Genomic DNA, 17,345 nt, shown 5'->3' on the forward strand with positions numbered 1-17,345 from the left:
TCTTTTTACTACAAAAACGTTAGCTGAGCACATTCCGTTCCACGTCCACAGGGGGCGGCACAGGGAGCCCGGGCAGAGCCCCCGCGACCTTGGCCCAGCAGAGCCGCTTAGAGCAGCTTCTAAAAATAGAGGCTTTAAACGGTCACCCTGAGCCCACAGGGCTGAGCGCAGCCCAGGGGAGGATTAGATTAAACCCAGGCGCCTCACCGTCCCAAGGAGCAGCACCGTCCTGGCCTGGTCCCCCTGCCGTCCTCCTGGGACACCCCCACTCCGCAGACAGCCTGACCCTGCGCTGCGCGGCCGGGCTCGGGGCCAGCGCCCCGCCTGCCTGCGACCCTGAGCCGTGCACAGACGGTGGCCTCCAAGGGGCTGCCACTTCCTCTACGCTCCACGTCCTGTCCTCCAAATTCTCCGCGATGAACACGCAAGAGCTGCACGACCACCCGCACACGCGTGCTCGGCCTCCCCCGCTGCAGAGGCCGGACCTTTTCATTACCGTCATCCTGACAGCAGCGGCCAAGCGCGCCTGCCCCCCACGCCTGCCCTGAGGGGGGGGGTCTGTCCTGGACCTGGAGTCTAGCCCTAACCCTGACCCCCCAGGGGCCCCGTGTGACAATGAGGGAAAAACCAAAACACTGACATCATTTGGGGCTGCAAACCCTATTCAGTGGGTATAAAATTGGGGACACAGAAAAGGCACAACCACCTGATTCCTACTGCAGAGCTGCCACCCTGGGATCCAGGGACACCCAGCAGGTGGCCTCGGGGCCGCGCACCGTGCGGGAGACAGGCCAGCCGCTGCGCCGCCGCCCCCTGCCTGGACGGCCCTGGGTCTCCCGGTCTACCAGCGGGTCCACAGGGCAGCCCCGTCCCACTCTAGCCTCGGCGACTATTCCCGGTGCAAGGGTTGTTCCGCCGTCCGGACGGCCCTGCGCCCCTCACCGTCGACCTCGCAGAGCACCAGAGGCACCCACCAAACAGCCCGTGACAAGTGCCGGCAGGCGCGGCGTGCTCGGGAATGCGAGGCGTTGGCGTGTCCCTCAGACACGGGTGCGCCTGCCGTCACCGCCACGCCACCCCCGCCGAAAACAAACCTCCCCTCCAGACACGCCAGGGCCGCACCCAGCGACTCCTCAGTCCTCCGCCCAGCTGCACAGCCCCCAGCGGGGACCCCGGCCCCCGGCCCTTCCCAGGGAGGGGACCCGTGGGGTCCTGGGAAGCCTCGCGCTGACGCCGCCTTGGAGGATTTCTGTCCTCACACGCGGAGCTTCGCCTGCGAGGGCCCCGCCTCGCCCTGCCCACGGTCGGACCTGCCCCGGCGCCCCTGGCACGGGGACGGCCGTGGGCACCAACAGGCCGAGCTCTGAGCACACGTTCCGCCGCCGCCCTCTGCCAGGGCGACTCCTGTCCACGCGGGAAGCACCACTGACGTCTGACCCCAAACCGTGCACGTCAGCCCCGGCCACACTCTCCCTTCCCGTCTCGGCTTGCGACGACGCACGAGCCCGGCCCAGCCCCTCTGGGTGGCTCCTCTGCTGCCCCCGGGCTCAGGACGCGCACGCGGCGAACTCCTGCTGGCTGCGCTCTCGTGCGCCTGTGGCCAGCCTCGTTCACAGCCCCGAGACGGGCAGAGAACGGGTCTCCTTCCTCCCCCAGGTAGTTACGGCGTGGCCGGTCATTAGCTGCAGCACCACGGGGCCATCTGGAAAGTTCTCGAACCTCCTACGTGTGGCGTGGGGAGTTCCCACCACATGATCTCAGGTGAAAAAGGCTGCGGCTGCCTGCCACGCCCATGTGTCCCACGCAGCCGTTCCGTGCGCAGGGTGGGAAATGCTGTCCCCACGGTCCCCCCCTCGGTGTCCCCGAGGTGGGCGTGAGGGACGCGGGAGGAGGGTGGGGAACAGTCACTGAGCCGACGCGACCGCTGTCAGCGCCGGGGAAAGAGCTCGTGCCCGGAGAGCAGGACACACGTCCGCGGGGGAGGCGAGCAGACGCGGGCGTGTGGAGCTCGTCACGGTTTTCCTGGGAAGAAGCCCCCGGCCCCCCCGGTCTCCCCTGGACTGTGGGAATCAAGCCTGGGACGGCAGGTCCTGCGCCCCCCCCAGTCGGCAGGGCGGACCGCGGCAGGGGCCTGGGGCGGGGGCTGGGCCGGGGTGGCTCTGCCCATGCCGGGACCTCGGCCAGGGCTCACGGGTGCCGGGACATGGGGGCTGGACTCAGGTGGCCTCAAGAGGAACTGCCGGGGGGGCTGGGGGGGCTGGGTGTGCTGGCCCCTGCAGTCCTGGTTTCTCAGGAGGCTGAGGCAGGAGGATCGCATGAGCCAGGGGCCAGGCCAGCCTGGACAACATAGCCAGACCCCGTCTCAAAGGAACAGCCAAGGGAAGCAGGGACAGCAGCAAGGGGTGGGATGGACGCCAAGCTTCTCCGGGTAACGGACTACACGCACCCACCGCTCACCCGCCTCGGAAGGAGCCACTTTCTCTGCGTCATTCGGTCAAAGAAACGTCCTGCAGGTGGAGGGTCAAGGTCAGCCCCTCTCACGCGACGAGGCAGCCGTCTCCCCAGGCCCCTGCGTCCCCTTCCAGGGGTCACAGCCACTGGGGTCGTCAGGGCCTCCCTCAGACACGGCTGTGGGTCAGAGCGAGCAAGCTGGGAAGCTGGGGCTTTGTTCATGTGCACACATGCATGTACACTCCTCACACACGTGCACACCCATGACACCCAAACACTCCGCCTGTGCTCCCCTCTCGGCCCTTCCAGGCGGGTCCACACAGCCCGGTTCCCAGACCCCGCGGCCCCAGGACTCCGCGCGCTTCCCGCGAGCACGAGCGAGGAACCCGCCAGAGGCCAGCTTCACGCGCCCAGCCGAGGGCAGGGCCTCCACGGGGGCCCAGAGCAGCGTCCCGCCGGTGGGAGGAGCCGGCCACACCACCGGGTCACGTCAAAGGACATGGGGCCGACCTGGAGAGGCCCTGGCCACAGGGGGGGCAGCCTGAGCTGCAAACAGATAATCGCAGCGGATTGAAACGCTTCAGTGTTGAACCCACGAGTTCACAATGACATGGGAACACTACCTGGGCCGGGCGCGGTGGCTCAGCCTGTGATCCTAGCATGCTGGGAGGCTGAGGCGGGTGGATCACTCGAGGTCAGGAGTTGAGACCAGTCTGAGCAAGAGCAAGACCCCGTCTCTACTAAAAATAGAAAGAAATTATCTGGCCAACTAAAAAATATATATAGAAAAAATTAGCCGGGCATGGTGGCGCATGCCTGTAGTCCCAGCTACTCGGGAGGCTGAGACAGGAGGATTGCTTGAGCTCAGGAGTTTGAGGTTGCTGTGAGCTAGGCTGACGCCACGGCACTCACTCTAGCCAGGGTGACAGAGCGAGACTCTGTCTCAAAAAAACAAACAAAAAAAAAAACACACACCTTAAAGCACACACACACACAATTTCTGGACAGGCGACACACGCCACTCTGAGCAGCGGGTCCTGAGCACTCATTATGACAACTTCCCATTAGCCTATGTTACCTCTGTACCTAGAAGCCAAACTAGTTAATAAAAAAGAGTCAGCTGAAAAGATAATACAATCAAGAAAAATGTAGTAACGGACACTCCCTTAGGTACCAACTCAGTTCCCAGGGACGGAATCAGCAGAGACCGCTGGAAAGGGGACAGCCATCCCTGAACACCTCTCTGGGACTCTGCATTTGCGGTTGTGACACCGCGGTGACGTCGTCCCAGAGTGAGAACACGAACCGGGGGGTCCCCACTCTGCCGGACACAACAAAGCTTTAGACAGAAAAGGCAAAGCACGTAGCTCCTCGGGCTACGTAACTGTTGCTTTTTCACTGGGGCGGCCGAGGCGGGAGGGCCCTGGTGTGTCCGCGGGATCGACCTCAGTCTCCCCTCCCCAGACAATTAGCTCGTCAGACAGCAATGACAATAAGCACAATTTTAAAAGAGATCAAGTAGTAAAGAGCAGATTTCTATTTTCCCCTTTAAGCTTTTGCATAGTTTGCTAATTCCCAAACCTGTCAATTTAGTAATGATAGAAAGACGGATTTTTTTTTTTTTTTTTTTTTAAAAAGCAAGATAGGGGCTGCCTCACACCTGTAGTCCCAGCACTCTGGGAGGCTGAGGCGGGAGGATCGCTTGAGGCCAGGAGTTGGAGGTCGCAGTGAGCTACGATGATGCCACTGCTCTGTAGCCCGGGCGACAGAGCAAGACCCAGTCAGCAAAAAAAAAAAAAAAAAAAAAAAAAAAAGGAAGGAAGGAAGGAAGGGAGGGAAGAAGGGAGGGAGGGAGGGGAGGAAAGAAACAAAAGAAACCAATGAAAGAAAGAAAAGGAAAAATCTGCAAATGGTTCGCTGCCTCCAGGAGGGAGACCAAACCCCAAATCCTCGCGGAAGGAAGGTGCCTGGGAAGGACGACCTGGGCTGACCCTGAGGCCAGGACTGTCCAGCTGCACCTGTGACGTCCTCACGGGCCCAAGGGCGGGGAGCCCACCGGGGTGGGGTGCTGGCTTTGCAGCCGCCCGCTGGGTACCGCCCGCACCCACACCGGCCATGCAAGCGCAGGGCCCTCTGCTCCGCGGCTCACACCGAGCCCTGGCGCCGTCCCCGCCTCCTGCCCTGAGCCCGGGCAGGGCCGTCCCCATCGGCTGCGCCGCAAGCACCGGACGGCCGCGCGTGAGGGCCCAGCACCCGCACTCTCCCAGGACTGCGCGCAGCAGCCCCTCCGGGACTCGGGACGCGGACGCGGGGTGGTGCGAAGTGCAGGGAGGCCCCCCCAGCCCCCCCGAGTCCCCCCCAGCCCCCCCGAGTCCCCCCTAGTTCCCCCCCAGCCCCCACAGCCCCCCCGAGTCCCCATAGCCCCCCGAGTCCCCCCCAGCCCCCCCAGCCCCCACAGCCCCCCCGAGTCCCCCCCCGAGTCCCCCCCCAGCCTTCCAGACTCCAGGACAGTGAGGCGGCGGCACCGTCACACACGGGGTTTCCAACTGGCTTGTGCTGTTCCCTGCACAGTAAACGCCGAGACCTACCAAGTGTTAATTAAACATCGATCCCCATCAATTCCCAACCACGTCTGCAGGCACGCCCCTGCCCAGACAGAGCCAGAACTTGCTGTGGCGGCAGCTGCTCAACACATGTTCTACACACACTCATACACGCACACGCAAATGCACACAGACACGCACACTCATATATGCACACACAAACACACAAATGCACACAGACACGCACACACTCATACACGCACACGCAAATGCACACAGACACGCACACTCATATATGCACACACAAACACACAAATGCACACAGACACGCACACACTCATATATGCACACACAAATGCACACAACACACATATGCATACACATACACAAGTAAACATACATGCACACACACACACACACATGCACAAACACATACACTCACATACGCACGCACGCACACATACATATACATACACTCACACACACAAACACACAATGAATCCTCACAGTTCACACAGCAGGAAGTTACCGGAACGGAACCAGACAAACAGGATTTTATCAAAACGGACTCAGCCGAGGGCGTGTCTCCAAGGGCTGGCCTCCTCGCCTGCAGGGCAGGGACACTCAGGGACACTGGCGGTCAGCCTGCAGGTGGCTGTGACCAGCCCTGTTGACGCGCTGCCACTCGTCAGAGCAGACAGGAACGCAGGGCATGAAAGGACCCCCCGCTCCACGGGGCACGTGGCAGCTGGGATTCTACTCTGCGCTCGGGCTAAGGAGGTTTGCTTTAACGCAAATCGATACTCTACGTGCTTGGCAACAAAATGACAACCTAAAAATACCCCTGTGAAGTCAATGAAGTTGTGTCCACTTCGCGAGAGGAAATTACAGCGTTTCTTTCCAGCGAGCCTGTGGGTCGTCAGTCAACCCTGCATCTGCCTCCGAAACACAGACAGCACTTTGAGAAGATCACCTTCAACGTCCACCTCATGCCGGCAAAGTTTCCTCCAGGTAGAAAAGACCCTTTGCTTTTCCTTACAGAACCCAGATACCAATCCTGTTAATTACACGTGTCGAAGATGCCTCCTCCAGACCGGCGGCTTGGCTTGGCTTGTGAGGCCTCTCAGCAGAACTGTATTTAATTTTAATTTAAATAAAATTATCAGTGTCCTTTACCCTTTCTGAATTGCGTGCAGGATTCTCTTCCCTGTTCCAGCACCGCACAACTGCTCTATGTCTTACTCTCCGAGGCTAAAACTTTGGCTTTTTCCCATTTGAGTCTTGAATCCACCTGGAATTGTAACGAGGGTCTAACTTTGTTTCGTCACAGAATATTTCAAATAGTCTGTCTTTTCCCCGTGAATCAGTGTGTCTCACAAAGACCTTCCACTGGGTCCACAGACGGGCCGATCCCCGGCTTCTCGGTCGTGCCCCTGGCCTGTGCGTCCAGCCGGCGCCACCCGGGCTCCGTGATCACGGACGGTCTCTGGCATCCGTCCTCCTAGCCTCCGTCTGGCCTCGCCCTTGACTCTGCCCCGCGATCTCGCCATCCTTGAGCTCCTGGGACACAAGATGACACTGCTGACACCTTGGGGTCCAGCTGCTAATATTGCTACTTTAATGAGGGTTTGCAGACTGTGCTCGCCGGAGAGACGAGCACCCGTGCCCTCAGGGCTGCTAGCTTCATAGCACGCGTGGATGAGTTTACCTGTTCTGTTTTCTGCAAGATTCACGTGACAAACGGGTCACCTGTCCTTCACGGCCTGACGGCGGCAAGAACGAGCACGTCCGCCAAGACGCTCGCCCAGACGTCCCCTTGTCCTCTCCGGCCAGCTTTGCCAGCCCACCTTCTTCTCAGAATTATCCACTTTTGTCTCGTTTTCTTTGTATTTTCTTGTGATTCTTGAAAATCCCTACAAATCTCCAAACCATAGCACCTTTTCACCCTCACTGCACCTGACTTTCCTCATCAGTTTTGACAGGCGTGTCTATTTCACCAGTTTTTCCAGAGAACAGATTTTGTCTCAGTTCATCTCTTCCTTTGCTTGTTTTCTACGTCACCAATTTTCACTATCATTTGTGTGTTTGTGTACGTGTAGGAAAACTCTGGAAATACCTCCGCCAACAGACGACGCGATTCCCTGAGTGAGAGAAGTGGGAGGCGCGTCACTGAGGAGGGATTGTCACACTCCGCACTGTCATTAGCACTGCATTGCTCGAACTTCGGAAAGGAGAATACTGGGCCGGGCGCGGTGGCTCACGCCTGTGATCCCAGCACTCTGGGAGGCCGAGGCAGGAGGATTGTTTGAGCTCAGGAGTTCGAGACCAGCCTGAGCAAGAGCGAGACCCCATCTCTACCAAAAATAGAAAGAAATTATATGGACAGCTAAAAATATATATAGAAAAATTAGCCAGGCATAGTGGCACATGCCTGTAGTCCCAGCTACTCGGGAGGCTGAGGCAGGAGGATCGCTTGAGCCCAGGAGTTTGAGGTTGCTGTGAGCTAGGCTGACGCCACGGCACTCACTCTAGCCTGGGCAACAGAGCGAGACTCTGTCTCAAAAAAAAAAAAAAAAAAAAACAAGAAAGAAAAAAAGAAAACAAACAAACAAAAAGAGAATACATCTGTATTTCCTGTATGATTTTAAAAAACTGTTTAAAGCAGGATAATTGTGGCATTGAAATGAACTCGTTTGGGTAACCAGAATTTAGAGAATGACACATATTTGCCTCTTTTCTCTGCCATCTGGAGATCTCTGAAATGGCAAGAAAAATCCTTTTCTCTCCCACAGCCCTAACGTTTTAGTTTTCATACTTTCTTTTGTTGAGACAGGGTCTGGCTCCGTCACCCTGGCTGGAGCGTAGTGGCATCGTCATAGCTCACTGCAGCCTCAGCTCCTAGGCTTGGGCGATCCTCCCGCCGTGGCCTCCTCAGTAGCTGGGACCTCAGGCGCCACCACACTTGCCAATTTGCCTTATTTTTGGTAGGGATGGGGTCTCACTATGTTGCCCAAGCTGGTCTCGAACTCTTGGGCTCAATGATCCTCCTCCTGCCTCGGCCTCCCAAAGTGCTAGGAGCACAGGCGTGACCCACCGCACCCAGCCTTGTTTTGGTTTTGAATCAAGACCTGTTTGCACGGCACTTTGGTTCAACTGGATCTAACAGCTAACATAAGAAATGGCATTTCATGGACAAAAGACAAGTCTGTGCGTTTGCTACCAGTTCAGGGAACGTGGAGTCTTGCTCGCTTGCTCTCCTGGGCTGGGACGCGAAGCCTTCTGACACCCAGCAAACTCCACTGCCTAGTGCGGGGCTGTCGCTGCCGGTGACCACGCGTGTCCTCCTGCCACCAGGGGACAGTTCCCGAACCCCGAGAACAGAGCCTGGAACACGATGGGTTTTCAACAAATGTTTGCCAAAAAGAACAGAACTGACCGTAGCTTTAGAGACTCAGCACAGTTCAGTCTTGGGACAGAACCGAGGGAGCAGGGAGCTGTCTGCAAGCTCCGGCAAAGCCGCACTTGGAAAGTCTCCCGACACCGACTGCTCTAACGACCCCGCGGCGGAGCCCTGCACCGTTTGGAGCTGGGGTGGCCGGAGCCTCCGCCCTTTGCCCCAAGGTCAGCGGCTCTTCTCCCGCCCCAGGGTCCCAGCCGCTCCCTCCTGGGGCTCCGTCCAGGCTGGCCTCTGGCACCCCCTCTCCGCACCCTGCAGACCAGCACAGCCCCCGCGGCAGGGGCAGCGTGTGTCTCCCCAGCGAGGACGCCTGCCAGGCCTCGGATTTGAAGCCACCACTGAACTGCTCAGGCCAGCGGCTGCCTCGGCTGGGAGACGGGTTTGCTGCTGTGTCCGCGCGGCTGCTCCGAGGATGGAACGAGGACGCGTGTGCAGCTCCGCGGGAACCCGGCCCCGCCCGCGTCCTCAGCACCGGGACTGGCCGGGCGGCCGCGCCCCGCAGGCTGAGCCCCCGACCCGGCGCCACGGCCAGGCTGGGAAGGCAGACAGTCTCTCCGCCCGCCCTGCCCGACGGCTCTGGCTCCGTGTCCCCCAGAGTGACCTCACGCCGCGGGTCGTCTGCCCCCAGCTCTCCTGAAACTGGAGCGCGGCTCATTTACCAACAAACACATCGCTGATTTTTATTTAACTAAATATTTCCTAATAAACAGAAAAGTGGAAAGATTTGAAAAGAATGGCTTTCACCTTAAAAAGTGATCACGGCTGAGCATCACCGCGCTCTCACTAGGACTCAGGGACTCAGCAACACACGCAGGTGCAAAGCCGCGTCAACCCCTCCGAGAGCGTGGGACCGACCCCGAGGACAGCACGGCCTGCCGGCCCGACACGAGAGGCGCCGGCCGCGGGCAGAAGAGCCCGACCTGCGCCCAGCCACGTCCTGCTCTGGCACAGAGGGAGGGCGTCCCCGGCCGCCGTGACCAGCTGCCGCCGCTGGGACCCAGCTACACACCGTTCTCCGTAACGCCACTGCAAAGGACGATCGTTAACCTCAACTCCCAAACAATTTAATTACGTGTGAATGAAATCTCGACGTGTCGGCAGAATCGCTTTGGCAGCACCGGACACCGCGGAGTCCGGGCTCCGGCAGGGCCCCACGTACCGGGCAGAATCCTCCCGACAAGAGCGTCCAGCAGCCAGAAGGACACCTCCTCGTCCCCCGTGACGAGAATCAGGCATCCTGCTATGAAGTTCATTCCCTGCAGTTAGAAAAGAGAAACACAGAGCCACGCTGAGTTTTAAACCACCATATGGTTCTACAGTCACCTGGCTGCTGAGTGACCCCTAAAACTCGCTAATTCTAGAAAGATCTTTCGGAACTTGAGAGAGACTAAGCACCTCCCGTCTAGGAATGCGTTTAGCACGTCTACGTGAAAAAAAGCAAAGGAAGGAGGTAAACCCTCTGAACACAGCCGTGGGACACCACATCAAAGACCATCTCTGCCCCCGACGGCGGCCTCGCGGGACACAGCTCGCCCTGACACACGGGGTGCGGGAAACCCACGCACACGCGTGCCCCAGGCGGTGCTGCCAGCAGAGACCACGCGACCCCTCTGAGGGGAGGGCCCCGCGGCCAGGCAGCGTCTTTCTGGGACGGGTCTCACACCACTTCCATTTCCTCTCTTTTGCTCATCTGTATTTTCTAAAATAAATATGTATTTTTCTAATAATACGTAAAAAATCCAGCTCTTGCCAACCAGCGTGATCAATCAACACGACAGGAAACCCGGACGGGCCAGGGGCTGTGGCACCAGGCGGACGTGGCCACGGTCACCAAGGGCCAAGGCGCAGGCGGCCGCGCAGACCCCAGGAGCAGCCCGCGTGGAGAGCGTGTCATCGCGCCTGGGTCTGCACCCCCAGAGAGGACCCCAGGAAAGAGGCGGCAGAACTGGGGTCAGGTGTGCACCGCGGGCCTCCACAGGTATGCCGAGGGGCGAGCCGTGTCCCCCACCCCAGGTTCTCACCTGGAGAGAGAAAGGGCCGCACCGGGGAGGGGACGGGGCAGGGGCAGCTTCGGACCCGGTCGCAGCGCAGCTGGGTGGGCCCCAGCCCAGCAGGCCCGGTGTCCTCAGAGAAGGGAGACGTGGACACAGACACGCACAGAGAGGCCACGTGAGGACGGTGGCAGAGATCGGAGTGACGGTGGGAAGCCACCAGGAGCCGCAGGGGCCGGAACAGGCCCTGCCCTCGGTCTGACTTCCAGCCTCCAGCACCGAGGACCCCCCCTGCTGCTCAAGCCCCCGCACTGTGGCCCTGCTACAGCCCCACAGGGAACAGGTACATGCACACACGTGTCTACGTGTGTGTTCCGAGAGCCAGTAGAGCTCTGGCCTCATGCTAGTGTATAAAATCATGTGTGTTTAGAAATGGGGTCTCACTGTGCTGTCCAGGCTGGCCCTGAACCCCTGGGCTCAAGTGATCCTCCGGCCTCAGCCTCCGGACTGGCTGACTGCAGGCGTGCCCCACTGCCCTGGCTACGCGTCCTTAAAATAAAGCTATTTGTTAAAACCCAAAAGAACAGTAAACGAGCTAAGGACAGGTTCTCGGCAATTTTGCCTCAGCTCCCACAGGCCGAGTTCTCGCTCTGGACGGTAAGTCAACACCAGGAGCGAAAGCCGAGCGGGCCAGGAGTCCAGCGTGAGGAGGAGGAGGGTGCGCCCAGCTTCCCGTCTACGCGGGAACCGCCTGCGTGCGGCGGAGCAAGGGGAGGCTGGACGCGCTTCCCGGGTGAGCGGCCCTGCAGCTGCCCCCCTCCTGCCACCCCCCATCCCGGGGCCACTCGCTGCCCCCCTCCTGCCACCCCCCATCCCGGGGCCACTCGCTGCCCCCCTCCTGCCACCCCCCATCCCAGGGCCACTCGCTCCGCCAAAGGGCAACGCCCACAGCTGCGCCCGGGACGCAAACCGCTAAACCCACCCGACCTCGGCACACACGTCTGTTCAAACGTTCGCAGTGAGCCAGGCATTCTGCCTCGGGCTCTTGCGCTGTGTTTCCAGAACTGTCACCCTCGCTGTCAGGGAAACTGCCCATCACGACAACTTTCCTCCGCTGTCCTCGTGACCTAACCCCGCCTCTGCCCCCGGGAGCCCGCAAAGCCCGGGCAGGGCCAGCCGCCTTCCGGCCCTGCGGCCACCACGGCTCAGCACTCCCAGCACCTGGGGCTCAGGCCGTCACACGCCGTCACACACCGTCACACGCCATCACACGCCGTCACATGCCGTCACACGCCATCACACACCATCACACGCCGTCACACGCCGTCACACGCCGCACGCCCTCCCGGACACCCTCGCAGGGGCCGGACTGTCGCGCCCGCCGCACTGAGGCCACCCCCGCCCCACGTGGGCCCAGACACAGGACCGGCACGACTCGCAGACAAGTGCAGGCATCACACGCGTGTGCGCGCACACGCACACACACACACACGGGAGAGGCAGGCCGCACGGCTAGGTCTGGCTCTTCTTGCTGCCTGGTCACGGACAAAAGTGTCCCTTAGATACACGCCGGCCAAGACAGCCTCACGGAGGAGACACGGGTCTCCCCAACCGCACGGGCCCCGCACAGCACAGCCAGCACAGGCGGCCGGAGTCGGGGGTGCCGACACGCGCCGGGCTCTCTCTGCGGGGGGTCCGACTCCCAGAGACGACCTCAGAGGAGGTGGCGCCCACCCTGGCACACGCCTGCCACACACGTGTCCACACAGCATCCGCAAGGAGGCAGTCTCGGCCCCACCGCCTCTGTCCCCTGCGCTCACTTACTCCGACCCCCACCTGCCAACTTCCCGACCTCACCCCGTCTTCCGCCTGGCACAGAAGCCGAGTCGCTGTCCCCGGCTGTCCCAGCTGGGAAGCAGAGGCAGGGCCTTCCGCGAGGGACTGCGACCCAGGGGGCTGGACAGCGGCACCGACCGCGAAGACCCAGCCGGGACCGGAGGGCGTCCCTGCCGCGAGCTCGCCCCGACGGCGCCGCCCCGGAGGCCGCTCACCTGGCAGTAGCCCACGCCGCGGTCGTGCCGCCCGTAGGCCACCAGCACGTTGTACAGGGCCTGCTGCAGACAGGGCTCCGCCGCCTTCTGGAATCTCACGTTGTCCGGGAAGGTCCGGTTCAGGTCTGCACGGGAATTCACGGGCGAGAATCACTCAGAGGCGGCAGCTCCACGACCCTCGGCCCTCCCACAGCTGCCCAGGCGGCACGAGGGCCGTGTCGCGTCCAGGGAGCGGTTTCCACCCAGCTGCACGTCTGAATCACCCCAAGAAAGGCCCGGGCGGGCGGGCGGCTCCTTCCCACACGCGACACACGCAGCCTCCACACCGCCAGGCAGGAGGGGCGGCCCTGGGGCGGAGCTGGCCCCTCCGTCCCCTCCACGTGGGGGTGGCAGGTGGCCTCTTGGCTGAGGAGGGTCCAGCTGGAGCACCAGGGAGCACGGGGGACTCTGGGAGTCCCAGTTCTGAAGAGCAGAGACGTGAGGACGCAGAGCGCACCGAGACGCCTGTCTGGAGATCAACGGTCTAAACCGAACGCTGAGCGCTGAGCGAGTTCAGCTTCCGGCTGGCACGCGGGCGGTCGCCCCCCGCAGCCCCCCAGCAGACACCGCGTCCTCGACCGCGCCCTCCCCCGGCCGTCCCGCCGCGGCACCTCCTAGCCCAACGGTGGCCCCGGCCACGCCGTCCTGTGCAGGGAGACCAGAGGCCTGTGGGTCACAGGCTAAGCCTCGCCCCGCCCCACGCCACGGCCTGCCACAGCCGAGCTGCCTGCGTGACGCGCACACGGGCAGGACAGGGAGGACGCAGCCCACGGGAACCGCCGCGCTGTCTGCCTGGTCCCAGCCGTTGTGCCCCCGCGTCCGGCCCGCGCCCGCCTGTGCTCACACACAGCCAGATGTGGGCGGCGCTGAGCTTGAGGCCTCAGGGCACACGATTCCCCTGCGTGTGTTTTGCAAGAGAGACTTTCCCCCCGAGTTCTAAACATTGCAATAAAAGGAACGAGCCTCGGGGAAACGAGGGTGTTTCCGCTACGTCAGACCAGAGTGAGCAGCTGTGTCCACTCCCAGGTGGCAACTGTCACGAGGAGTTTCCCTGCAGGTTTGGTGACATCATTCTCGCGGAAAGGAGAGGTCGCAGGGCGGACAGGCTTCTGCCCACGTTCTCGTGGCGCATGTGGCGTGAAGCCGGCTCCCTGCGTGTGAAACACCTGCCGTCCGGCCGCCCTCAGACACTGTATCCAGACGCCTCAGAAAGTCGAGCGCAGCAGCCCCGCCTCGGGGCAGACGCACACGGCCGCCAGGCAGGAGAACACACGTGTCCCCTGGACACACGGGTGAACAAGCGTGGTGCAGACACTGTGGCATATAAGTCGGCCGCCGAGGGGGACGTTCTGACACAGGCCGACACCACGACCTGGGGACGCCGTGCGGAGTGGCACAGGCCCAGCAGGAGCGGACACGCCACGCGGCTCCCTCGCGGCCCCCGGGGGGTCAGATCCGGAGGCAGAAAGCGGAGGCCGCTGGGCACAGGCCGCTGTTTAAGGCGGACAGAGTTTTAGTTTGGGAAGATGAAACGGTAAATTTTGTTTTGTATGTTTTAGGATTAAGAAAAATTCATCCAAAATCGCACTGAACAGAGCCTTCAGATTCATCTTTCAAACAGCAACATCCTATATAACGTACGCGGCCCCTCCCCCCAGCTCTGTGCTCCCTAAGAGTGACGCCCGCCAGGCCCGACGTCTGTCCCGGGACCGTGGCCGCGACGGCTCCACAAGCAGGACGCAGCCGCGGACACGCGACCCTGGACATGCAGCCTGTGTCCCCGGGACTCACCACGGCCCCCTCGGACGCCATTCCGGCTGCTCAGCACTTTAAAGCAACTGTGCTTGTAAAAAAAAAATTGAGTATTATGTGTTTCGATTTATATTTCTCAAAAACCACTAACATCAAAAGGGCAGATGTATTTACTAAAAATCTATTCAATTTAGGTTAAACTGTTTTTTTTGGGCTCTAGACTGTTGAGAGGTGACACCTCCACACCTGTGTGAAACCAGAGGACCAGGAAGTCAGAGGCCAAAGCAGCGGCGTCCCCAGGCAGGTACGACCGTGTGACACAAAGGAAACCCGGCGTGTGGCCCCCGCAGGCCCTCGCGCAGGCCGGGGCGGCTCCCGCACGGCGACTGCCTTCCTGGGCGCGGCGGCTCCCGAGGCTTTTTCTCACTCTCCTGAGAGACTCTTCTGGAAGAAACCTCGCCTTCTTATCGTTTTTGTCTTAAACTGGTTGTAAAGACGAGGTCTCCATGCTGCTCAGGCTGGTCTCGGACTCCTGGCCTCGAGCGATCCTCCCGGCCCGGCCTCCCAGAGCGCCGGGGTCATAGGGGCCTGGCCCCGCGTTCCTCGTCAGCTAGCGAGGCGCACACACTGTCCCCTCGCCAACGCTTCGGTTTTGACTTTTCCTTTGAGACACGCGTGATTTCCAGTGACAGCTGCTGCGTCGACACAAGTCACTGCTCGGCCTCGCGGCTCCACGGCGGGCTGGGAACCACCCGGCCGCTCCCACACAGCGGCGCCCTCACCTGTGCTGACGGCGTCCTCCAGGCCGGGGTCTCCCTCTCCCTGGAGCAGGCGCTGGTAGTAGCCGGGGTTCCGGTCCATCCGGGCCTGGGCTCCACTCAGCGCCATCCAGACGTGGGCGCGGTGCTCCAGCGGGACGCCTTTGCGGACGTAGCGCTTCACTGAAACCGGGAGGGGACGAGGCCGCGTGAGCCCAGCGGGGGAGGGGCTCCCTGGCTGAGCCGCTCACTCCCCGGCTTTCACCCAAAAGCTTGGGCGTCCCCACCAAAGCCGGCACACGCCCCGTGACATGCTGCTCTCCCCGCAAACGGAGCACAAACCAGCGGCAACCACCACGGGCACGTCCCCGCCACTGCCCAGGGACCGGGCTGCGGGCTCACGCCTGGGCCCCCCGCACAGCCCGCAGAGGCTGCGCCCCCCCCCCCCACGCCTGCTGCCCTCCCAGAGGGAGGAGCGGGGGGCCCAGGGCACAGGGCCGAGCACAGGCCGGGAAGGACAGACGGGGGCCTCAGGCACCCACCCAACCAGAGCGTTGGAGAAACAGCGGGCTTGGTCAGACCAGGCTCCGGAAAGCTCTGGGCGGCCACACGGAGCAGAGGCTGGAAACCGGCGAGGAGCCCAGGAGAGACGCTGAGTCCAGGGCACCTGGGAGACAGGAGCCCTCCTCACGGCGCAGTCTCTGCCCAGAACCCACTTCGTTTTGTAGGGATATTTTTATTGATAATAAACACGTGAAAATTATTTTCTAGTGACCATAAAACAGGCACAGAAGCCACAACCCAGGAGCCACCTGCACTCAGCAACACGGGGCGACCGCGAGGCAGGTGACGGGCTCCCGAGTCCGACGTCCACGTTACTCTCATCAGGCCCACGTGCCGCACTGTGCCCCTCACGACTTTGACCTGCACAGCAGTTAAGTCTCAAAGCAAGCATTTAAAGCTTTGCTGTTTTCCTTTGAGATTATATAGTAAACACCATTATTTTAAAACAAACCATACTCTGGGGGAAAAGCGGGTGCCAATTAGTGAAATTCTGCAAGCTGCCATAAAAGAAAATACGTGAAGCACCAGCTGTACTTGTGCACGTAACCGTACATATAATTATGAAAAAACCACAATAACTTTATAGGCCACAGTCAAGAAAAGCACGATAGGCCGGGTGAGGTGGCTGTGCCTGCAGTCCCAGCTACCCGGGAGGCCGAGGCGGGAGGATTGCCTGAGCCCAGGAGTTGGAGGTCACAGTGAGCTACGCCGACGCCACTGCGCTCCAGCCTGGGAGACAGTGACATTCTGCCTCGGGGGAAAAAAAACAACAACAAAAAAATGTAAAGCGCTATGGGGCAAAACCGCATTGACTCACAGTCCCAGCTGAGCTGCGACACACGGTCACTGGACACGCGCCTCTGAATGCAAACCAGAAGGACAGAGTCCTCTGCCCACCGGGCGCCCACGCCACAGGGCACCGGAGGCAGCAAGTGCCGAGCCCCTGAGGGCAGACCCGGAGGACAGAGACAGACACGCCCCTGCCGTGGCCACAGCACACCTCGTGGGACCCTCTGCGGTTCAGCAGCCCGCGTGCAGGAGCTCACAGGACCTCCGTCTGTCCACACCAGGACGGCCCCTGGCGACACGCGCTTGGTTTTAGTTCTGAGATTCTACCAAAGACACCAAGGATTCAGCCCAACTTTCCCGCCAGGAGTACGATGCGCACTGAAGTCTATTTAAATTAAAAAAAAAGGCAGCTGCATTCCAGAGGATTGGCTTCCACCTGTCTGCCCCAACAGAGCTGGGCAATTCCCCAGTTTTTTGGTATTAGTCTTTGAAAATATGTTCCTGCAGTTTAATTTTAATTTGGGTGGTGCTAACATTCTAAGCCACTGATCAGGTCCAAAATGACCACAGGCCCTGACGCTTGTCCCTGCGGACGCCCTTCCCACCACGCCGGGCGGGGAGCGGGAACGGGAGGGTGGGGTTTGCGGAACTTAGTCTTTCTCAGGGAGAAACAGCGAGCTGCCTTCTTAGGGCTCCTGTTGTACAATAGCGACAGGAAAGGAAAAGAAAAAGAAAATATTTACTGTGCTCACAATCGGCGTGATCGGGCACAATGCATCACAGCTGTCACCTTAGGACACGCTGGACGCCCAGATGAGCAGATCACTGACTGGGGACGCCCAGATACGGAGCACAGGGAACATCGGCCAGGAAGAGAAGACAAGAACAATGGGCCTCAAACAAGAAGGTGCAGAACTGGATCAAGGAGGAGATTGGGGTGTGGCTGCGGA

General features: G+C 60.7%; 1 protein-coding gene across 7 annotated transcripts in view; it reads right to left on the bottom strand.

Annotated features, from left to right (window-relative positions):
- Nucleotides 1-17,345, bottom strand: part of GRTP1 (growth hormone regulated TBC protein 1) — a 199,161-nt gene that overhangs the window by 177,963 nt on the left and 3,853 nt on the right. For 6 of the 7 annotated variants that reach the window (XR_011233487.1, XR_011233488.1, XM_069467798.1 and 3 more), the window contains exons 3-5: nucleotides 15,067-15,225; nucleotides 12,494-12,618; nucleotides 9,611-9,707 (exon numbers count right to left, since the gene is read on the bottom strand). Coding sequence is in view for 5 of the 7 variants with exons in the window: in XM_069467798.1 (XP_069323899.1) it covers nucleotides 9,611-9,707; nucleotides 12,494-12,618; nucleotides 15,067-15,225 (381 nt within the window). In the remaining 2 variants the exon portion in view is untranslated. The remainder of the gene's footprint in view (nucleotides 1-9,610; nucleotides 9,708-12,493; nucleotides 12,619-15,066; nucleotides 15,226-17,345) is intronic. The other variant, XM_069467799.1, reaches the window with a different exon arrangement.

This window comes from Eulemur rufifrons, chromosome 4, assembly GCF_041146395.1.
Source record: "Eulemur rufifrons isolate Redbay chromosome 4, OSU_ERuf_1, whole genome shotgun sequence".
Taxonomy (NCBI): Eukaryota; Metazoa; Chordata; class Mammalia; order Primates; family Lemuridae; genus Eulemur; species Eulemur rufifrons.